The following is a 25,045-nucleotide window of genomic DNA, read 5'->3' as shown; positions in this document are numbered from 1 at the left end:
AAGTAAGGATTGATGGACATCAAAGTTTGGAGTCACATGGAAGTGAGTCTGAGAAAATATAGGGAGTCCAGGGAGCTGGTATGGTGTTATTGCCATTTGTAGTGAAGACAGCATGGTAAGCTGTAGGAAATGAGCATGGACACTAACTATGGCTACTGACTAAAGAGGAGCAGTATAGAAACATCCATGTTTTGAAACAATTTCTGAAGTATTGCTTTTTTTTGGTAGAACCAATAAATAGCATTTATGAACTGTTTTGTAGGGAGCCTCTGCAGCAAAAATAGAAAAGAAAAAAGGTCAAATGTGTTATAGGTTGGTGCAAAAGTAATTGTGGTTTTTGCTATTTTAATGGCAAAAACTTTTTTAACTTTTGCAACAACCTAATAGTAACAGCTTAGCAAAACAACAGAAGAATTAGAGTGTCTGTGAACATGGAATTGAAATGACTTTCTTCGGGTCCATGGTGGGTTGTGAAGGAAGCAAAGCCTAAAGGGGCCGGTTAGCCTGGGAGAGTCTGCAAGAACCAAGAGATTGGAATGTGTGTACAAGATTAGTAAAATATATGTAAGTACTTTGGTAAATGAAGGGCTAAATAGTAGATCCTGCTGTCAAAATAGAATTATGAATCATTAGCGCAGGTCTGACCACTTACTTATTTGTTATGCTCTTTGGTGTGAAATTTCATGGCACATCTGATAAGATTCAGTATCCCTGTTTGTAAAATGGGATTGCTACCTTTTTGAGAATACAAAAATTTGTAGAATCAATTAAATCATATATGAATACCATGAGTTATTCCCTTTATTCATAATTAAATCATAATATTATAAAGCCATCAGAAAGATTAAAAAAAGCATTTTTTCCAGATTTTCTTAATAGTCAATGAGTTTATCCTAAAGACTCAGTTTAAATAATTTTTCCTTTCAAGTGAACTCAGATTCTTTATGGAGGACATATTGATTGTTGGTAAAATTTTCAAATGTGTGCTTTTAAGATTAATTGTTATCTATACTATCTCAACATAAAAGATTTTTTTATTTATGCACATATACATACACATATATTTGGGAATCTTGATTGACAGTCTGAAGCTCACTTACATAAAATATTTAACCACAGCACCAGAGCCATTTGCAGTTTAAAAAAACATATAAAATAATATTCCTATGAATTGTCTATGTATAGCGACAAATCAGTAAGGAAGGATAAACTAGCATAGTGAAATAGATAAATCAGATTTAGGCAAGCTAGTTTATTGAATTTAAATTGTGCCCAGTTGGCCCAAGAGCTATATATAAGCAATCCATCTTACGTTGTTAATGGAGGTTCTTGAAATCCACCTGATGTTTGCATTATTAAATTTCAGTCTAATGAGCTCTGCTAATACATATTGAAGATGGTTGTAAGGAGTAGAATGTGAATCTGAGCGAGATAATTTGAAAGAAACATAAGCTGAGCATTTTACATGACTCAAGGGGTATATCTACAATTACACATATAACCAAAATTGAATTTAAATGGAATTTCTATTATCCTTGTCCTTCTACCAGGGAGAATAAAGTGTAAATGAAGTAAAAGTCTTTAGAGTTACTGGTGGTTTGTTTTTATTATCTAATTTAATAGATTCTTGCAATGATACAGAGTGGCATAAAAGTTTTAATATTTCATGACTTTAAATGCAGTCTAAGTATATATAAAAGCTTGTAAATGGAAACAGATGTCTGTGTAATTGGATATAGTACTTCATAACACCATTATATAAGTTTTATACTTTAAGAAAGTGTCAATATTAATGGTAAAGAAAAATTTAAACTTTGAAGAAAAATAGTTTTGTGTGTGACATGTATTTTATATAAATTTTCCCCTTCAAGCCAGTCTTTATACTTCTAAAGGCTGTGTTGATTTTGCATAGGAAAAATAGATGCAGCAAAAAATTGAAGAGTAAGAATGTTTATTTTTTAAATCACAGTTTACATTGCTATTATCATTATAATAAAGGCTCATCCAAAGTTTAATGCTGGCACAGTTTGATTCTTTTTCTTTTGACGAGGCAATACTTTTTTAACTTAATATTTCATCAACTATAATGCTATTAGAGACTTATTTTCACTTAGTTCACTCATCAGGCAGTGAGACGGCAATAAAGGAGAATCGCTCCTTTGAGACATTAATGCTTTGGAATAAATGATGTGCTAGAACAGAAATTTAATTAATTTACAGAGTATATTGATAGTCCCTTGTTACTGTGCTGTATATTTTTAATCTTCCTCAACATCTGTAGTAAAGTGTTTGAAAACCCCTGCAGTTGAGCAACTGGTAGATAATTAAGTAATAAGGAAAGAGGTTTCTAGAGGAAAAGAGATTCTTTTTACCAAATGTTGTCATAACATGAATAAAGAACCACTACTATGATGTGCAATGAAAAAAAAATGTATGCTACCTAATTTGTTAGCGTTCCATAGATATTACAAGCTTCTAATTTAAAATGCGAATTGTAGCTCAAGAACTTTCCTCCCAAATTTAAAACAAATGCATTACACTGACTTTTTTGATGATTTTTAATGACAAACAACTTTTCCCAATTCATATGTCATCATTTAAACGTGTCTTGCTTAAATTCATTTTCCCTTTAGTACAGAGATTGCCTTGAACGAAACTTCAAAAATTCTAAATAAATATTCTGTATATTTATTTTGAATAAAAAATGTAAAATATGTATTTCAAATGTTCAACTCCCTTGTTTCTTTCTTGTGATTACTTCATGGAAAATAAGTAATGAATTTCTAGTCGCTTTCACCAGTATTTTCACCTTAAATATGGGTATAAAATGAGTACAAAAATTGTATTATTTTTGTTTCAGCAAAAGCTGATGAAGCATTGAAAGCCAAGGAAAGAAATGAGGAAGAAGCAAAGAGAAGAAAGGAGGAAGGTAAAGCATGTGTTTATTTTTCTCTGAGAAATTACTATTTGGTTGTATTTCCTGAGTAGACCATAAAATATAATCTAATGCCTTAGGGGTTACTTCATGCTATTTCATGAACTGAAACTATGACACAGTATCACACTATATTCATTGTCTTGGACACTAATGTTTGCTCTTATGAGATTAGTTTATAAGCATCCTATTATGTATTCTGGGAAATTGGGAGGATATAATAGTAATGCTGATGTTGGTTTGTTCCTGCTGACTTTTATAGTTAAAAAATTATCAAAATCAGTTACAGAAATAGATTGAATTTTATACATAGCTTTTGAAATATTTTAGTAGTGATGAAGAAAAGTCCTCTTGCCAACAAAACTTTTTTAAAAGTTGAAAGAATATTAAAATTCAAAATGTCATAAACAGTCATACTATGAAATTCGTGTCTTAATTTTTCAAGATAAATATTCTCTTTAAAAAACAACATTTAGGCTATTTCCCCAAAATATTATTTAAGCAAATCTACACATTTTTATACCCCTAACAAATTTTCATTTCCCCCTTAGTTTGCTATCTGTGATTTATGTGAGCGAAAAATTTGCCTTTTTTTCTTCACATGGGGATTGTATACATGTACTGTTATAAATTACAGTGCTTAAAGCAAGATTAGGCAGATAATTCTCAGTAAGTTAAGTTGGTGATCTGCTTAGACTGGCAATCATGTCACTTTACTGGCTAATTTCACAGCGTAACTATTTCCTGTTGTGAGCTTTTGAGAAGTTGAAGTCTGACGGTATGTGCCAGAATTTGGACTTCGGGTGCTGTAGTCAAAATCTGAAAGTTGAAATAGTTGCCTTAGTAGGTACCTGTGTTTTACTATAACAATCAGAAGATAATTCACACTCCAAGCCACTACATGGAAGCTGAGATTCAGTAAAATCCAAAGTATAATGGTTTAGACTGCTTAAAAGCAGAATCCCATCAGAGCCATCCTCAAAAGCAAGCCAAAAAAAAATTAAAAACCACTCTAGATTTAAGTGGCAGATCCCTACAAATAAGTAGATTCAAATTAAATGTGGATGAATTTATACACATAGAGTACAGTGTTCTTATCTTATCTGACCCCCCTCAAAATCCTGGCTGTATGCTTTTTTCTGGGATCAACTAATTTTATGGTGTACTGAGAAAAAAATGAATTCAATAGCAAGAATCCTCAATAGAATTATTCTCTTTTGGATATCTTGGCATTGTTAATAAAAGCAAGCTATCTGATTTCAGTTATGCTTACCATGTGCCCATAGTACAAATAAATATAAGACTAAATGCAGTGAAACCCCATCTCTACTAAAAATACAAAAAATTAGCTGGGCATGGTAGCGCGTGCCTGTAATCCCAGCTACTCGGAAGGCTGAGGCAGGAGAATCGCCTGAACCCAGGAGGTGGAGGTTGCGGTGAGCCGAGATCGCACCATTGCACTCCAGCCTGGGCAACAGGAGCGAAACTCCGTCTCAAAAAAAAAAAAAAAAAAAAAGACTAAATGCAAAGCAGTCTAAGCAAATTATAATGTTTAAGTACTGCTGTGTTGTGTGGCATTCTGATCAATGTAACTAATTAATAACATAATGGCCCTTATAAAACACTGTGGTACTGTAAATCACATGTGTAGTACTTATGACCAAGCAACACAGTGAAAATATGTTGTAGTAGTTATTAGCCTAATCCTATTAATTCAGATCTTAACTGGAATCTTAATTAGTTGAAAACAAATGGCACTGAGTAACCACAGATATTGAAATTGCAAAGTGATTTGTTTTTATAAAAAATATGAATGCTTATCTTAGCAAAAGAAACTTTTTTAATATGTCCGAACTCCTCATTTACATGTCGAAAGTTAATATTTCTATGTCTCTCTTGTTTTCATTAAATTAGTTCTAAGCGTCTTTTAAAAGACATTTGGTTGGGAATTTCTTAATTCACAAGTAACTATAGATATTGTCATTCTTTCTAAAGTAATTTTTAATTTAGACTTTTCACTAAATCAAACGGACCTTATACTTAGTCTGCAATACATAGTACCTTTTCCCTTTCAGTTCCTGATAATTGTTGAAAAAGCATATTCCTCCAATCATAGCTGTTTTAATTAGCATCTTTAAAAAGCTGGCATTCTAACTAGAGTATAAACTACAGGATTATAGAGGACTTAGGATCCACAATGCCTAACACATAGTAGAAACTTAGTTTCTTGAATCGTTGCATGGTGAATGAATAAATCAATGACCAATATCCCTTTATTCTTTTAAATTCATGCTAAGTAGCTTATTTTGAGCGTGCAATGGGATTCCAAATAATCTCATTGAAAGTATAACCCAACTTTGTTAAGGGCTTTTCTAAGACAGGCCCTTACCTATTAAGCTATTGCTCTAATGAATTAGACTATGCAAAATGAAACCTAGGAATGTCAAAATACTGTCAAAATTTGCTAAACTACTTGCTAGATTCTTGTTGTTGTTTACTTCCAGTTTTTTTTCTCTTGAGTTGTCCAGATATTTGAATGCTATCAAATTAACATTTCCCTGAAAGTGATTAATGTATAAGGTACATTTATTTTATTTCATATAATTAGTCTAACTGCAAATTGAAACCTGAGATAGATTAGTATGCATGTGTGTATACATTTCTGTATCTGAAAGAATAATAATCCTTTATTTTCAGTCTGTAAGCCACTAGTAATTCACTCTGTCACATCATTTATACAATTCATCTCTTAATTTCTTAACATGCTGATATGCAATACAGAGTTGAAAGCATTGCGAAAATGTAGATAAATGTTGTCTACCCAGCTCCCTTTATGCACTCTCTGTTATCTCAAAAAAGCTATTGTATTAGCATAGCAAGATCTGTGCCATGCAAATTCATTCTATTATGCAGTCTTCTCCTTTGAGTGTTCTTAAATCAGTAACATAATTGTTTGCAAGTATTGCATCCAAAATAAAACTCAGGGTACACACCAAAACTGGTCTAGGATGACTACTTTGCCTTCCACACTTTAAGCAATAGGGGCTCGTTTAGAGTGCACTTGATGAGTTGATTTTTCGCTTAGTGAATGTTGCTGGTACATTGGTGACAGGTGCTCGCTGTTTCTTGAGCCACTAATTCTTTCCACTTTAGTCATTATAGGAATGTCATATCTTTCAGTAAAAGTCAGCTAAATATTTAAAGTTTAGATTTACAATGTCCCCTTTTTTCTAATTCTAAATTATAATTTAGAAACCAATGAATAGCATTAAATCTTTCAGTTCTATTTTCTTTCTTATTCTTTGACTTAAATACTTGACCTTGACTTTCTCTTTTTCTCTGTATGTGTTTGAAAATGTTCTAACTATACTTTTATAGCATATAATTAAAAAGCATTTCAACTTCTATTTCTCTCTATTATTGAATGCATTAGCATAACTGTTTAGATTTTCTGTGTATTTTTATATTTCATTTGGTATGCATTTAAAGGTGCTAATTATATTTTAAATCCATTGTAAGCATAGTAGTCTTTCTTTGCATTTGACTTCTCTCTAATATGAATTTCTTATTTGTGGTATAAGTATAGCAGCTTTTGAATTCTTTTTACCCTTGTGTTTATTCAAAGCAGCTCTACCCATCTGTTAGTTTTTTTACTTCAAATATTTTTGTTTCCAAAAGTGTCAGGCAGCCCTTTCTAAATTATTCATGGGAATGGTGGACAGTGAAAATATGAACACAATAAAAGGCAGTTCAAGTGAAGACAAGAGCAATCCTCAAGTCTCATTTGTTTAACTTTAAATTCATCAAATCTTTTGCCAGAGCTGATTGACAAGAAGTAAAACAGATTAGCCTTAATTTATTTTTCTTTTTTCTTTTTTAATAATCATTCAGTGAAGGTGAGGTAATGAATACTAGTAACTGAAAGGCATGGTGGTTACCAAACAATGTTCTAAGTGTCCTACACATAAATTATCTAAATCATCATTAACTCTATAAGGTTTGCGCTATTATCCCTGTACAATAGGGAGGATAGGAAACAAAGGCACAGTGCTTAATAGCTTGCTCTATAGCTAATAAGTGGTGAAGAAGCCAGGATACAAACCCAGGCAATCAGACTCCAATACACATTTCCCTCTTTAAATAGCCTGCATAAATCACAACCCTTAGAATCAGTGTTCAAAAATACTATAATTCTCTATGTATCCTTTGCCTCCCTCTCTGGAGCCTGCCCTCCAGCTCCTAAGAAGTTGCTTACTATAAAGTTTTCCTGTCCTAACTTAGATCTAGATCCATACTAAGTTGCCTCACATGAGTTTCTAGGACACCCAATAGGTGAGGTCACTTAGAGGCACATTTTTTTAGGTTGTCTATGTCCTTTTTATATAATCTGTATTTGTCTTTCTCCCTACAGACTGCCTGGTCAATGTGAGATATTCATAGTGTGTCCTCCACACCCAGCCTTGAGAGTCTGAACCAGAGCCAGACCTAAGCATCTAGTTTCTCAGATTCCTTTCTCTGGGGTTTTGCCTGACCCTGTGCTTTTGTAGTTTCTGGCATAAAACACACTTAGCACCGAGTCTGAGCACACCCAGACAGAACTGTTATAATCCTCTTTCCCTCCACTGTGGTTCATCACCTAAGACCCATAGACCCTAAGAGCCTTTGTTTGTTCTGCATACCCTTTATAAGAAAGTAGAAGTGAAGCTGAAAGGAGAAGTTAGCAGGTATGAGGACATCATTTAGGAGTCACTATTCAGTAGGCATGTAGATTCAAGTAGGTTAGACAGAAGTAAGACAATTGTCCTTTCTAGCCCTTGTCCTGAATCGGCTACTCATTGTAATATGCAATATTATTTCCCCCTTAGATTTAAACGTTTGAAAATCCCCCCTCCTTCATCTTACTTAATAGGTAGTTCCATTGTAAGATTTAAAGTGTCCCTTTTCGAAATTTGTGTATCTTACAATTCAGGATGCGATAAAAAAAAAAAGAAAGAAAGAAAAAGAAAAAAGAAATTTATGTTTCCTCTGTATCAGATTTGATCGTTCTATTAAAACATCTGTCATAATATTTTAAAAATATTTCTATAGTTTTTTTTTAACACATTAGCTCTAATGTTACAGTGCTATTTTCTTTTATTTATTTATTTATTTATTTTTATTTTTATTTTTTATTGCATTTTAGGTTTTGGGGTACATGTGCAGAGCATGCAATACAGTTGCATAGGTACACACATGGCAGTGTGTTTTGTTTGCTTTCTCCCCTTCACCCACATTTGGCATTTCTCCCCAGGCTATCCCTCCCCACCTCCCCCTCCCACTGGCCCTCCCCTTTTCCCCCCAATAGACCCCAGTGTTTAGTACTCCCCTCCCTGTGTCCATGTGTTCTCATTTTTTATCACCCGCCTATGAGTGAGAATATGCGGTGTTTCATTTTCTGTTCTTGTGTCAGTTTGCTGAGGATGATGTTCTCCAGATTCATCCATGTCCCTACAAACGACACGAACTCATCATTTCTGATTGCTGCATAATATTCCATGGTGTATATGTGCCACATTTTTCCAATCCAGTCTATCATCAAAGGGCATTTGGGTTGATTCCGGGTCTTTGCTATTGTAAACAGTGCTGCAATGAACATTCGTGTACATGTGTCCTTATAGTAGAACAATTTATAGTCCTTTGGATATATACCCAGTAATGGGATTGCTGGGTCGAATGGAATTTCTATTTCTAAGGCCTTGAGGAATCGCCACACTGTCTTCCACAATGGTTGGACTAATTTACACTCCCACCAACAGTGTAAAAGTGTTCCTATTTCTCCACATCCTCTCCAGCATCTGTTGTCTCCAGATTTTTTAATGATCGCCATTCTAACTGGCGTGAGATGGTATCTCAATGTGGTTTTGATTTGCATCTCTCTGATGACCAGTGACGATGAGCATTTTTTCATATGACTGTTGGCCTCATGTATGTCTTCTTTTGTAAAGTGTCTGTTCATATCCTTTGCCCACTTTTGAATGGGCTTGTTTGTTTTTTTCCTGTAAATCTGTTTGAGTTCTTTGTAAATTCTGGATATCAGCCCTTTGTCAGATGGGTAAACTGCAAAAATTTTTTCCCATTCTGTTGGTTGCCGATTCACACTAGAGACTGTTTCTTTTGCTGTGCAGAAGCTGTGGAGTTTCATTAGGGCCCATTTGTCTATTTTGGCTTTTGTTGCCAATGCTTTTGGTGTTTTGGTCATGAAGTCCTTGCCTACTCCTATGTCCTGGATGATTTTGCCTAGATTTCCTTCTAGGGTTTTTATGGTGCCAGGTCTTATGTTTAAGTCTTTAATCCATCTGGAGTTAATTTTGGTGTAAGGTGTCAGGAAGGGGTCCAGTTTCTGCTTTCTGCACATGGCTAGCCAGTTTTCCCAGCACCATTTGTTGAACAGGGAATCCTTTCCCCATTGCTTGTTTTTGTTGGGTTTATCAAAGATTGTATGGTTGTAGATATGCTGTGTTGCCTCTGATGCCTCTGTTCTGTTCCATTGGTCTATATCTCTATTTTGGTACCAGTACTATGCTGTTTTGATTACTGTAGCCTTGTAGTATAGTTTGAAATCCGGTAGTGTGATGCCCCCGCTTTGTTCTTTTTGCTTAGAATTGACTTGGCTATGCGGTCTCTCCTTTGGTTCCATATGAAGTTCATGGTGGTTTTTTCCAGTTCTGTGAAGAAAGTCAATGGTAGCTTGATGGGGATAGCATTGATTCTGTAAATTACTTTGGGCGGTATAGCCATTTTTACGATATTAATTCTTCCTAACCATGAACATGGAATGTTTCTCCATCTGTTTGTGTTCTCTCTGATTTCGTTGAGCAGTGGTTTGTAGTTTTCCTTGAAGAGGTCCCTTACGTTCCTTGTGAGTTATATTCCAACGTATTTTATTCTTTTTGTGGCAATTGTGAATGGCAGTTCGTTCTTGATTTGGCTCTCTTTAAGTCTGTTATTGGTGTAGAGGAAGGCTTGTGATTTTTGCACATTGATTTTATATCCTGAGACTTTGCTGAAGTTGCTTATCAGTTTCAGGAGTTTTTGGGCTGAGGCGATGGGGTCTTCTAGGTATACTATCATGTCGTCTGCAAATAGAGACAATTTGGCTTCCACCTTTCCTATTTGAATACCCTTTATTTCTTTCTCTTGCCTGATTGCTGTGGCTAGAACTTCCGGTACTATATTGAATAGGAGTGGTGACAGAGGGCATCCTTGTCTAGTGCCAGATTTCAAAGGGAGTGCTTCCAGTTTTTGCCCATTCAGTATGATATTGGCTGTTGGTTTGTCATAAATAGCTTTTATTACTTTGAGATACGTTCCATCAATACCGAGTTTATTGAGGGTTTTTAGCATAAAGGGCTGTTGAATGTTGTCAAATGCCTTCTCTGCATCAATTGAGATAATCATGTGGTTTTTGTTTTTGGTTCTGTTTATGTGGTGAATTATGTTTATAGACTTGCGTATGTTGAATCAGCCTTGCATCCCCGGGATGAATCCTACTTGATCATGATGAGTAAGTTTTTTGATTTGCTGTTGCAATCAGCTTGCCAATATTTTATTGAAGATTTTTGCATCTGTGTTCATCATGGATATTGGCCTGAAGTTTTCTTTTCTTGTTGGGTCTCTGCCGGGTTTTGGTATCAGGATGATATTGGTCTCATAGAAAGATTTGGGAAGGATTCCTTCTTTTTGGATTATTTGGAATAGTTTCAGAAGAAATGGTACCAGCTCCTCTTTGTGTGTCTGGTAGAATTCGGCTGTGAACCCGTCTGGACCTGGGCTTTTTTTGTGTGGTAGGCTCTTGATTACTGCCTCGACTTCTGCCCTTGTTATTGGTCTATTCATAGTTTCAGCTTCCTCCTGGTTTAGGCTTGGGAGGACACAGGAGTCCAGGAATTTATCCATTTCTTCCAGGTTTACTAGTTTATGTGCATAGAGTTGTTTGTAATATTCTCTGATGATGGTTTGAATTTCTGTGGAATCTGTGGTGATTTCCCCTGTATCATTTTTTATTGCATCTTTTTGGTTGTTCTCTCTTTTCTTTTTAATCAATCTGGCTAGAGTGCTATTTTCTTTAAGAAAATCTTCTTAGCCTGAATACATTTCTTCATTGCATATTTTTCCTCAAGTTCTTATTTAGTTAAAAAAAAATTCACTCAAGAGCACTCAGTCATTTATCCTAGCCATCTGTCTTATTTCCCTCAGCCGTGATTTGTCCTTTATAATACCCTTGATTCTATGTCTGTAAGAACTTGATTGATAAATATTTTTAACCTTTCCCTTAGATTCAGTTTTATCTATTTTGTATTATATAGCATCAACCTGTTTCTCAGTTTCAATGATTCCAGTAAATGTGTGCTAATTTATTTCTAACTTTTTAACCAAGCAAGGCATCCTTCTTTATTTTCTGAATAGCTAAGTCATAATGTTTTTGCTTCATACAGATTCAGCTGTACTCTTTATGGATTTGGAAGGCAGTTTAGATCACATTTTATTTATTTTCTGTAAGATGTTTATGTACATGAAATGTAGATGTACTGATATCTATATAATCATCATTAGGCCTCCAGTGGCTGGCTATCACGTGTTTCCTTACTGATTTAAATATATTCTATTTACTACACACACAAACTTTAAAACCAACTCAACGCTATGTGCTTTCTATTCAATCATATACTTACAATATAAATTACACATTAGGAAGCTGACATACATATTGAATGCCCACAGGTGTACAGTCCTGAGAGTAACCTAGAGAAGCTAGTACAATGGTAAGGAATCAATTGTGCTCTACTAGAAATAGCCCTAGCTAGCTTCCTCTAGCTCAAGTAACAGAATGAGTTTCAGAGTCTCAGCTCTGCCATTAACTAGCTCTGTGACTGAATAAATCACCTAACCTCACTTCAGCTCTAAGTGGGGAAGATGATAAAAGCTGGCTGGAAACATTATAACATAAAATGGCAATAGTATTTAAAAAGCACTCAGGGCGGAGCGCTGTGGCTCACGCCTGTAATCCCAACGCTTTTGGAGGCCGAAGCAGGCAGGTTACGAGGTCAGGAGATTGAGACCATCCCAGCCAACATGGTGAAACCCCACCTCTACTAAAAATACCAAAAAATTTACCTGGGTGTGGTGGTACACGCCCGTAGTCCCAGCTACTTGGGAGGCTGCGGCAGGAGAATTGCTTGAACCCAGGAGTCAGAGATTACAGTGAGCCGAGATTGCACCCCTGCGAGACAGTGCGAGACTCCATTTCAAAAGAAAAAGCACAAAAGCACTTCAGGCTGGGCATGGTGGCTCACTCCTGTAATCCTAGCACTTTGGAAGGCCAAGGCAGGAGGGTTGCTTGAGCCCAGGAGTTCAAGACTAGCCCGGGCAACATAGTGAGACCCTGTCTCAAAACAAATTAGTCAGGCATGGTAGTGTACATCTGTAATCCCACCTACTCAGGAGGCTGAGACAGGGGGAGTTACTTGAGCCCAGAAGTTCGAGGTTGCAGTGAGCTGTGATCACATCTCTAAAGAAAAATAAAAAAAGTCTCTCAAGTCTCTAGAGCTGCATGCCAGTCTCTTAAGAAAAAAAAAAAAAAACTTTGTAACTAAATATAAACTGTTGTTATTACTCAGAATTGTAACACAAAAGAATATAATGATTATTCTTTTTTCTTTCATCCCTTTAGTTACTTTTATCAATTCAAAAAATATTTACTGAATATTCACTGCATCCAGGGTACTGTTCTAAGCTGTATGAATAGATCAGTCAAAAAGAAAAGATCACTTCTTTAGAGATGTGATCACAGCTCACTGCAACCTCAAACTTCTGGGCTCAAGTGACTCCCCCTGTCTCAGCCTCCTGAGTAGGTGGGATTACAGATGTACACTACCATGCCTGACTAATTTGTTTTGAGACAGGGTCTCACTATGTTGCCCGGGCTAGTCTTGAACTCCTGGGCTCAAGCAACCCTCCTGCCTTGGCCTTCCAAAGTGCTAGGATTACAGGAGTGAGCCACCATGCCCAGCCTGAAGTGCTTTTGTGCTTTTTCTTTTGAAATGGAGTCTCGCACTGTCTCGCAGGGGTGCGATCTCGGCTCACTGTAATCTCTGACTCCTGGGTTCAAGCAATTCTCCTGCCGCAGCCTCCCAAGTAGTTGGGACTACGGGCGTGTACCACCACACCCAGGTAAATTTTTTGGTATTTTTAGTAGAGGTGGGGTTTCACCATGTTGGCTGGAATGGTCTCAATCTCCTGACCTCGTAACCCGCCTGCTTCGGGCTCCAAGTGCACAGTGGCACACGCCTGTAATCCCAGCACTTTTGGAGGCCAAGGAGAGTAATCACCTGAGGTTGGGAGTTTGAGACCAGCCTGACCAACATGGAGAAACACCGTCTCTACTAAAAATACAAAAAAAAATAACCAAGCATGATGGTGCATACCTGTAATACCAGCTACTCAGGAGGCTGAGGCAGGAGAATCACTTGAACCCAGGAGGCGAAGGTTGCAGTGAGCCGAGATTGCACCATTGCACTCCAGGCAGGGCAACAAGAGCAACACTGCGTCTCAAAAAAAAAAAAAAACAAAAACATCCAAGCCCCTACACTCACAGAGCTTGCATTCTAGGATAAGGGGGAGACAAAATAAACAATAAAATACACTAAATTTAAATAGGGTTTAGTGTTTTTGCATCCTGTGTGACCTTAGGTGGTTTCTTTGAATCAGCTTTCCCCATCTGTTAATAAGTATGATAATGATCTATCAACCATCTAAATAGGTAGTTATGTAGTGTGTGTTAAACCATTTTATAGACTTCATAAAATATTAGTTATTGCTTTTGTTTGTCTGGTTTTTTAGCACAATTTTGCATACTCACCATAGTATGCACCTTTAGAGATGCAGAATTTAAAGATATGGTTCTTTGTTGCTCTCAAAGAACTTACAGTCAATTTAGGAAAACATGACAAATGTACCTGAAATGGTAGCAGAGTACAATCCACTGTAATGTATAGTTATGGGCTAAATTATTTTGGGTTATTAAATGAGAAAAATTTACATGAAAACAAGATGTATATTTTTTCTATTTTCTTTAGATTGATTGACTTTATTGACACTTCAGAATCTATGTTTTGTATGTTTCTTTCCAAGATCAGCATAAAATTTATTTTACTTACGTTTTCTGTGTTCTTATACCAACAATTAAATACTAGCACAGAAGCAACTCTATTTTATCATGTTATTACTATTATCTGTGAGGAAAAATTTCTTTCTTTCTTTTCTTTTCTGTTTTCTTTTATTTTTATTTTCTTTTATTTTTTAGACAAAATCTCACTCTGTCACCCAGGCTGGAATGCAGTGGCACAATCTTGGCTCACTCCAACCGCTTCCCGAGTTCAAGCAATTCTTGTGCCTCAGCCTCCCAAGTAGCTGGGATTACAGGTACCCACGACCAGGCCCAGCTAATTTTTAGTAGAGATGGGGTTCTACCATATTGGCCAGGCTGGTCTCAAACTCCTGACCTCAGGTGATCCATCCACCTCGGCCTCTCAGAGTGTGGGGATTACAGGCGTGAGCCACCACACTTGGCTGGAAAAATTACTTTCTACACATATATTTTATGATTTTTTTTTCAAACTAGCTCTAAGTAACTCAAGTTTTAAAGCCTATGCCACTTACCATAGGAGACACTTTTATTGAATAATTTCTGTCATTATTCAGCTTTTTATTTTCTCACTTTAGCAGCATTTTCTTGATTCTGTTATCCTGAGAAAAAAATGCTCCTTGGTGACTACACTCCTGCTTTTTCTCAAAATTGTTTGATTCAGATGTTATTTTTTTTTAATTTTTTATTGCATTTTAGGTTTTGGGGTACATGAGCAGAACATGAAAGACAGTTGCGGAGTTACACACACGGCAGTGTGTTTTGCTTCCTTTCTCCCCTTCACGCACATTTGGCATTTCTCTCAGGCTATCCCTCTCCACCTCCCTCTCCGACTGGCCCTCCCCTTTTCCCCCCAATAGACCCGAGTGTTTAGTACTCCCCTCCCTGTGTCCATGTGTTCTCATTTTTCATCACCCGCCTATAAGTGAGAATATGCGGTGTTTCATTTTCTGTTCTTGTGTCAGTTTGCTGAGGATGATGTTCTCCAGATTCATCCATGTCCCTACAAACGACACGAACTCATCATTTCTGATTGCTGCATAATATTCCATGGTGTATATGTGCCACATTTTCCCAATCCAGTCTGTCATCAATGGGCATTTGGGTTGATTCCAGGTCTTTGCTATTGTAAACAGTGCTGCAATGAACATTCGTGTACATGTGTCCTTATAGTAGAATGATTTATAGTCCTTTGGATATATACCCAGTAATGGGATTGCTGGGTCAAATGGAATTTCTATTTCTAAGGCCTTGAGGAATCACCACACTGTCTTCCACAATGGTTGAACTAATTTACACTCCCACCAACAGTGTAAAAGTGTTCCTATTTCTCCACATCCTCTCCAGCATCTGTTGTCTCCAGATTTTTTAATGATCGCCATTCTAACTGGCGTGAGATGGTATCTCAATGTGGTTTTGATTTGCATCTCTCTGATGACCAGTGACGATGAGCATTTTTTCATATGATTGTTGGCCTCATATATGTCTTCTTTCGTAAACTGTCTGTTCATATCCTTTGCCCACTTTTGAATGGGCTTGTTTGTTTTTTTCCTGTAAATCTGTTTTAGTTCCTTGTAAATTCTGGATATCAGCCCTTTGTCAGATGGGTAAACTGCAAAAATTTTTTCCCATTCTGTTGGTTGCCAATTCACTCTAGTGACTGTTTCTTTTGCCGTGCAGAAGCTGTGGAGTTTCATTAGGTCCCATTTGTCTATTTTGGCTTTTGTTGCCAATGCTTTTGGTGTTTTGGTCATGAAGTCCTTGCCTACTCCTATGTCCTGGATAGTTTTGCCTAGATTTCCTTCTAGGGTTTTTATGGTGCCAGGTCTTATGTTTAAGTCTTTAATCCATCTGGAGTTAATTTTAGTGTAAGGTGTCAGGAAGGGGTCCAGTTTCTGCTTTCTGCACATGGCTAGCCAGTTTTCCCAACACCATTTGTTAAACAGGGAATCCTTTCCCCATTGCTTGTTTTTGTCAGGTTTATCAAAGATTATATGGTTGTAGATATCTTGTGTTGTCTCCGGTGCCTCTGTTTTGTTCCATTGGTCTATATCTCTGTTTTGGTACCAGTACCATGCTGTTTTGATTACTGTAGCCTTGTAGTATAGTTTGAAATCCGGTAGTGTGATGCCCCCTGCTGTGTTCTTTTTGCTTAGAATTGACTTGGCTATGCGGGCTCTCTTTGGTTCCATATGAAGTTCATGGTGGTTTTTTCCAGTTCTGTGAAGAAAGTCAATGGTAGCTTGATGGGGATAGCGTTGATTCTGTAAATTACTTTGGGCAGTATAGCCATTTTCACGATATTAATTCTTCCTAACCATGAACATGGAATGTTTCTCCATCTGTTTGTGTCCTCTCTGATTTCATTGAGCAGTGGTTTGTAGTTCTCCTTGAAGAGGTCCCTTGCGTTCCTTGTGAGTTGTATTCCAAGGTATTTTATTCTTTTTGTAGCAATTGTGAATGGCAGTTCATTCTTGATTTGGCTTTCTTTAAGTCTGTTATTGGTGTAGACGAATGCTTGTGATTTTTGCACATTGATTTTATATCCTGAGACTTTGCTGAAGTTGCTTATCAGTTTCAGGAGTTTTTGGGCTAAGGCGATGGGGTCTTCTAGGTATACTATCATGTCGTCTGCAAATAGAGACAATTTGGCTTCCACCTTTCCTATTTGAATACCCTTTATTTCTTTTTCTTGCCTGATTGCTGTGGCTAGAACTTCCGGTACTATATTTAATAGGAGTGGTGAAAGAGGGCATCCTTGTCTATTGCCGGATTTTAAAGGGAATGTTTCCAGTTTTTGCCCATTCAGTATGATATTGGCTGTTGGTTTGTCATAAATAGCTTTTATTACTTTGAAATACGTTCCATCAATACCGAGTTTATTGAGGGTTTTTAGCATAAAGGGCTGTTGAATGTTGTCAAATGCCTTCTCTGCGTCAATTGAGATAATCATGTGGTTTTTGTTTTTGGTTCTGTTTATGTGGTGAATTACGTTTATAGACTTGCGTATGTTGAACCAGCCTTGCATCCCCAGGATGAATCCTACTTGATCATGATAAATAAGTTTTTTGATTTGCTGTTGCAATCGGCTTGCCAATATTTTATTGAAGATTTTTGCATCTATGTTCATCATGGATATTGGCCTGAAGTTTTCTTTTCTTGTTGGGTCTCTGCCGGGTTTTGGTATCAGGATGATGTTGGTCTCATAAAATGATTTGGGAAGGATTCCCTCTTTTTGGATTGTTTGGAATAGTTTCTGAAGGAATGGTACCAGCTCCTCTTTGTGTGTCTGGTAGAATTCGGCTGTGAACCCGTCTGGACCTGGGCTTTTTTTGTGTGGTAGGCTCTTAATTGCTGCCTTGACTTCTGCTCTTGTCATTGGTCTATTCATAGTTTCAGCTTCCTCCTGGTTTAGGCTTGGGAGGACAAAGGAGTCTAGGAATTTATCCATTTCTTCCAGGTTTACTAGTTTATGTGCATAGAGTTGTTTGTAATATTCTCTGATGATGGTTTGAATTTCTGTGGAATCTGTGGTGATTTCTCCTGTATCATTTTTTATTGTATCTATTTGGTTGTTCTCTCTTTTATTTTTAATCAATCTGGCTAGTGGTCTATTTTGTTGATCTTTTCAAAAAACCAGCTCTTGGATTTATTGATTTTTTGAAGGGTTTTTCGTGTCTCAACCTCTTCAGTTCAGCTCTGATCTTAGTTATTTCTTGTCTTCTGCTGGGTTTTGAGTTTTTTTGATCTTGCTCCTCTAGCTCTTTCAATTTTGACGATAGGGTGTCAATTTTGGATCTCTCCATTCTCCTCATATGGGCACTTATTGCTGTATACTTTCCTCTCAAGACTGCTTTAAATGTATCCCAGAGATTCTGGCATGTTGTGTCTTCATTCTCATTGGTTTCGAAGAACTTCTTTATTTCTGCCTTCATTTCATTGTTTACCCAGTCAACATTCAAGAGCCAGTTGTTCAGTTTCCATGAAGCTGTGCAGTTCTGGGTCGGTTTCTGAATTCTGAGTTCTAACTTGATTGCACTATGGTCTGAGAGGCTGTTTGTTATGATTTCAGTTGTTTTGCATTTGCTGAGGAGTGCTTTACTTCCAATTATGTGGTCAATTTTAGAGTAAGTGTGATGTGGTGCTGAAAACAATGTATATTCTGTGGATTTGGGGTGGAGAGTTCTGTAAATGTCTATCAGGTTTGCTTGCTCCAGGTCTGAGTTCAAGCCCTAGATATCCTTGTTGATTTTCTGTCTGGTTGATCTGTCTAATATTGACAGTGGAGTGTTAAAGTCTCCCACTATTATTGTGTGGGAGTCTAAGTCTCTTTGTAAGTCATTAAGAACTTGCCTTTTGTATCTGGGTGTTTCTGCATTGGGTCCATATATGTTTAGGGTCGTTAGCTCTTCTTGTTGTATCGATCCTTTTACAATTATGTAATGGCCTTCTTTGTCTTTTTTGATCTTTGTTGCTTTAAAGTCTATTTTATCAGAGATGAGAATTGCAACTCCTGCTTTTTTTTGCTCTCCATTTGCTTAGTAAATCTTCCTCCATCCCTTTATTTTGAGCCTTTTTGTATCCTTGCATGTGAGATGGGTTTCCTGGATACAGCACACTGATGGGTTTTGGATTTTTATCAAATTTGCCAGTCTGTGTCTTTTGATTGGTGCATTTAGTTCATTTACATTTAGGGTTAATATTGTTATGTGTGAATTTGATACTGCCATTATGATGCTAAGTGGCTGTTTTGCCCATTAGTTGTTGTAGATTCTTCATTATGTTGATGCTCTTTAGCATTTAGTGTGATTTTGGAATGGCTGGTACTGGTTGTTCCTTTCTATGTGTAGTGCCTCTTTCAGGAGCTCTCGTAAAGCAGGCCTGGTGGTGACAAAATCTCTGAGTACTTGCTTGTTCACAAAGGATTTTATTTTTCCTTCACGTCTGAAGCTCAGTTTGGCTGGATATGAAATTCTGGGTTGAAAGTTCTTTTCTTTAAGAATGTTGAATATTGGCCCCCACTCTCTTCTGGCTTGTAGAGTTTCTGCCAAGAGATCTGCTGTGAGTCTGATGGGCTTCCCTTTGTGGGTGACCCGACCTTTCTCTCTTAGTATTTTCTCCTTCATTTCAACCTTGTTGAATGTGATGATTATGTGCCTTGGGGTTGCTCTTCTAGCGGAATATCTTTGTGGTGTTCTCTGTATTTCCTGCATTTGAGTGTTGGCCTGTCTTGCTAGGTGGGGGCAATTTTCCTGGATAATGTCCTGAAGAGTATTTCCAGCTTGGATTCATTCTCTTCGTCCCCTTCTGGTACACCTATGAAACGTAGGTTAGGTCTTTTCACATAGTCCCACATTTCTTGGAGACTTTGTTTCTTCCTTTCTGTGCTTTTTTCTCTTATCTTGGTTTCTCGTTTTATTTCATTGAGTTGATCTTTGACTTCAGATATTCTTTCTTCTGCTTGGTCAATTCGGCTATTGAAACTTGTGTATGCTTCACGAAGTTCTCGTATTGTGTTTTTCAGCTCCTTTAATTCATTCATATTCCTCTCTAAGTTATCCATTCTTGTTACCATTTCCTCGAATCTTTTTTCATATCTTTTTTCAAGGTTCTTAGTTTCTTTGCATTGATTTAATACATGTTCTTTTAGCTCACAAAAGTTTCTCATTATCCACCTTCTGAAGTCTAATTCTATCATTTCTTCACAGTCATTCTCTGTCCAGCCTTGTTCCCTTGCTGGTGAGGAGTTTTGGTCCTTTCTAGTAGGCGAGGTGTTCTGGTTTCGGGTATTTGCCTCCTTTTTGCGCTGGTTTCTTCCCATATTTGTGGATTTATCCACCTGTTGTCTGCCTAGTTGCTGACTTTTCGATTGGGTCTCTTAGTGGACACCCAGATTGTTGGTGATGAAGTATTTCTGTTACTTGGTTTTTCTTCTACCAGTCTAGCCCCTCCACTGTACGACTGCTGAGGTCCACTTCAGGTCCTGCTTGTCTGGGGTGCACCTATAGCAGCTGTGGAACAGTGAGGAATGCTACCAGTTTCTTTTTCTGCTATCTTTGTCCCAGGATGATGCCTGCCAAATGTCAGTCTTTTGGATATAGAGGGGTCAGGGAGGTGCTTGAGGAGACAGTCTGTACTTTATAGGAGCTCAATTGCTGAGCTGTGAGCTCTGTTGTTCATTCAGGGCTGTTAGGCTGCTATGTTTAATTCTGCTGCAACAGAGCTCATTAAAAAACCCTTTTTTTCTCCGATGCTCTGTCTTGGGGGGGTTGGGGCTTTATTTTTGGATGTCAGTTGAGGTGTCCTGCCCAGCTAGGAGGCAGTCTAGTCACTATTTGCCTGCCGAGGCTCTGCTCTGCTGTTGTGAGGTTCGCCCTGTTGCTGCAGGCTCTGCTCTTCTGCTGCCGTCTCCACCCTGCTGCCACGGGCTACGCCCTGCGGCAGAGTCTCTCTGTTGTATCGGGTTGCCTCGGCAACGGCAGACTGCGTCAGCAGTGGACGTGTATCTCAGTAGGGGCGGATTGCCTCGGTAATGGTGGACGCCCCTCCCCGACGGAGCATCTCAGGGAACGTCTCCACAGGGAGCGTTTGAAATCGCCGTTTTGTTCGTCCCACTGTGCTACCCCAAATGCTGTGTTCCTGTAATTCCCTGGGCTTGCCCACTGTTCAAGTCCCGTTCAGTCTCATGTTCAGCCCTCTCATGTCTCAGGTTGTCAGTTCTACAGGGCAACCGGACAAGCACACCCTGTGCTGAGCGCTGTGTATGGCCAGCCGCTGCCACCCTGGCTGCCAGCTGCTCCAGCCAAAACCTCTGTCTGGCGTCCCACGTCTTCTTTATATTTGGGAATTTCCCCGTTCTGTGGGCAACAAAGATCAGTCTGGAAATGCAGCTCTGACTCACCTCTCCGCGCATTCACCGAGAGCTTCAATCCTGGGTTGTTCTCACAGTGCCATCTTGAGTCCTCCCCTCCAGATGTTATTTTTAAAGAAGTTTGGCATAGTGATTAAGAGTAATTATCTGGAACCAAACTTCCCGAATCCAATGCCACTTACTAGCTTTACATCCTTAATCTGTGCCTCTATTTCCTCCTCTATAAAATGAGGCTAATAAAAATGTTTGGTCACCGGAATGAATGTAAAGCACTTAGGATAGTGCCTACCGGATAGTAGGTGATATGTGTTATATAAGTATTTGTTCTACTATACTTCAACTCTATAAAATTGTACTTGTTTTTACTTTCACAGCCTCTAAATTTTAGTATAAAAATAAGAGATTCTCATTTTTTCTTAGCATAAAAAATGAAATATCTATTGAAAAAATGTAACACTTTTACAAAATTAAAAATTTGACAAAATTTAATCACAAGGGTAAACAGTGGGTAAAATTTTCACTAAGACTTATTCTAATAAGTATGTATCTAAATAGCAAGGAATATACCCCCCAAAGAATATAGTCACAGTCGTTATTTGGTATATTGGAGCTTTCTTTTTTATTTTATAAGTTTCTGTAAATCACTTCTTGTGTATCCATTTCATTATATGAAGAGGAGTAATATCACACACAAAAAAATTGGTTTTGTCCATCTGTTTACTCCAGCAGGTATCAACCAACAGGGGTAGCTTCTTTTTAAGGCCAGTTCTTGATCATGATAGTAACATATCATCTACATGAGGGAAAATGCTTGTCTCTTTGCTAAGCCAGAAAGAACTACATCTAGTTTGTCTAAAAACTACATTCTGTTTTATAATTACTAGTTCAAAAGATGGCCAAGAATTATAATTTTACAATAGTTACATTCAATTCAATCATCTTAAAGTCTACTACATCTTCTAATTTTAGAAATGTCACAAGAGTGCCTTTAAAGGAAACTGTGCTGCAAAAATGTTTCTCATGATACATGTATGATTCGTGTCTGTGGAATCACAAGCTGAGATGGATCACTTAATACCATGCAAAGTTTTATACTATACTTCCCCATATTCTTTGCGAAATGAAACAGTATAGCAGAGATCAAATAGAATGGTGATAGCTAAAGCCTATGTAATATGTTTGAAAGATCTACACTTACTGAGAAGAAAACTGTGTTGAGTTGAATAAGCTGGCATCACTGTCTACCTGTCCAGTTATCTTACATTTAATTTTTAGCAGAAGTAAAGAGATAAATCTGTTTACTAAAGATCAAACACAGCTCAGTGTTCACATCACGAAAACAAGTTAGCAAGTGCCTGAATCAGGTTCTGTTGATAAAAGATGATGCTGATGACTTACCTAAGTAAAAATATTCTGCCTAATTACAAGATTAGCATTTGGAAATTGTAACGACCTGTTAATGGAAAACAGGTGAAATTCAGATATTCTTTGAAACATATTGTTAGCATTAGTCAGACTCAGTCTTATTGATAACTTTAATGATGTCAGAATGTGTTAGCTATAACAAATTATCAGCCCTATTAAAAGAAATTTGACCAGAACCCAGTTTCAGCGTGTGAATATTTATCACCAAGGCACACCACATAATCTCTTTGGCCGTAAGATACATGGCTGTAACATATTCAGAACTCAGTACTCTAAGGATATGAAATTACTGATTGCATATTAATAGGTATTCTAAATAATGAAGCCAGGTGTAGTTTCTAAATAGATTTTAGCCCTCCCAAATTTTTCTTTCCCAATACATATTGTTAGCATCACTGGCAGACTTCCAGACTTTGATCTTACTCTTAGAGGTTCAGAATGGGCATCCAAGAAGAAATGTATTATTGAAATTTTTATGGAAAATTAGGCTTGTTTTTCTCTGCTCTTAGAAACACATTCACACATATCTTTAGTGTAATTGGCCTTTTCTTGAAAGTGAATTATGTGGTATACTATGTCCTTTATTTTCTATGTTACTAGATGATAGGAGGGTGGTGGGAATGGAGGATTAATACAACATACATGATTAAAATGTTTTCTAAACTACAGCTGGTCCAGTATAATTTAATTGGTGTAAAATCAAGAAATGGAATGGAGAATATTGTTCAAAGAAAACAGTTTATGTAAACCTTGATCATTTATGCAAATTTAGTATGATTTGATAACACTGTTTTAAAATAGAGAAAGCTGGATTTGTGTATATAAAATCATAATCTGACCAATTCTTGACATTTTCATGCTATTATAAACTTTTAATTCAAGATAAAGAAAAGGACCCAATCGAAATCATCTCCAATGCCAAGAAAAAAAAAATTCTCTGTCATTCCCTGTTAAACTGGATACAGTGCATTAGACAATACATAGGGCAAGAGAAGTTGAGGTAGAACCAAAAGTTAGACTGTACTAGAAGAGAGCCAAAGTTCAAGAAACTTATGTAACAAGAATCTGCATCCTAGGCTGGAAAACCAAGCAGAGGCTAAGGTAGGGGATTTGGGCAATGTTGGACTAGAGCCCAGGCTTTAAAAGTATGAGGCCATAGAGCAAGACTATATACATCTGAAGAAGATGCATGAAATGCTGGCCCTCACCCCAAGAAGCAATGTGTTGCTGAGTCTTTTGCCTTCTGAGTCAAGGGCTCTTTCCATACTTTCTCCTTAAGGTAGAACTAGTCCCAAGGTGTTACCAGGAAAGATAAGTCTGCAGTGTGATAGATAGATTAGGACATAAACTGCAGGCAGAAACAGAGTGATTTGGATATCAACACTTTAGTGACATGGTGACTTTGGGTGAATCACTCAACTTCTAAGTCTTCATTTTCTCACACATGGAAGAATTTAAACATTGTTAATGTATGTGAAGCCCTTATCACAGAGCCTGGTATATACTGAGCGTTCAGGAGAGGTGAGCTATCATTATTATAGCAAAAGCAACAGTAATGATGGTATACCACTGGCTAGTGAAGGAGAGAGAAGGGTAATGGGATTCAGGCTGTTCCTTGCTCCCTCTTCAAAGTAACAGTATTTCACTTTGATTTCAGAGAAAATAATCCTGCTTGTGACAAAGAACATTAATTGATAAAAATACCTTTATCATTTTAAGTAACATACAACTCAGCTGCCTACCATGTATTTCTGTATGCTGATGGTGAATTCACAGAATTTGTTGTGAATATAGAAGTTGGGATAACTCAGACTTTCCAAGGATATAAACGACTACCGCAGAATTAGGAATGGTGAGAAATTGTTGGAATGAGAGGAAAGGAGAGAATTTAGTCATCTTATTGAATCCTATCCAACCAAGGTAGGATCCTATCCAATTCTATCCAAGGTAGACATTAGTGCTTGTGATTTGGATTAAGCCTAGCTGTAGTGCTTCTGCTGCAGAGTAAACACTGAAGTCCTAACATATATCCTTGTTGGGCTTCAGAGCCAAAATACGCAGAGAAATTTTAGGAAATTACCACATTATCGTTGTTTTTGTGAAATGACAAAAAATACTTTATGTAAACAAAGATTAAGTCACTCTGCAAACAATTATTTTAAAAGCACTAAAATGTAGATCACTGAAAAAGAAAAACTTTATGTAACAGCAACATTCTAGGTACCTTAGTAATTTTTATTGTATTTACTTATACCCAGCCTTTGTTCCTACCTACCGTATATCAAGTTGGTTTTTAAATCTAAGTTGTTTTATAGTTCCGAGATAACATTGCTTTTTATTCGTTATCTTATTTTAGAACTTTCAGGTCAGAAGTGCTACCGAAAAGCACCTAATTTGAGGATTGAAAATAATATCTTCTCTTTGTAAAAATAACTTGAAATTGTGTTTTGTAAGTAACAAGAAAAAAAAAAAACTCTTGCAGACTTTCAACCTCTAGCTAAAGCAGCATGTTTTTTTAACACAAAACATACAAGAAGTATATTGTACTTTGCAATCTAGTACACATATGCATATGTACATAAACCTGAAAAAATACAAAATAATACTTACCCATTACAATTTTTTTCTGATT

General features: G+C 37.1%; 1 protein-coding gene across 1 annotated transcript in view; it reads left to right on the top strand.

Moving 5' to 3' along the window:
• RSRC1 (arginine and serine rich coiled-coil 1) overlaps positions 1–25,045 on the top strand; it is a 459,685-nt gene that overhangs the window by 371,083 nt on the left and 63,557 nt on the right. The window contains exon 8 of the mRNA XM_035278262.3: positions 2,861–2,929. Coding sequence (XP_035134153.2) covers positions 2,861–2,929 — 69 coding nt within the window. The remainder of the gene's footprint in view (positions 1–2,860; positions 2,930–25,045) is intronic.

This window comes from Callithrix jacchus, chromosome 17 (assembly GCF_049354715.1).
Source record: "Callithrix jacchus isolate 240 chromosome 17, calJac240_pri, whole genome shotgun sequence".
Classification (NCBI taxonomy): Eukaryota; Metazoa; Chordata; class Mammalia; order Primates; family Cebidae; genus Callithrix; species Callithrix jacchus.
This window is presented reverse-complemented; position numbering and strand designations above follow the sequence as displayed.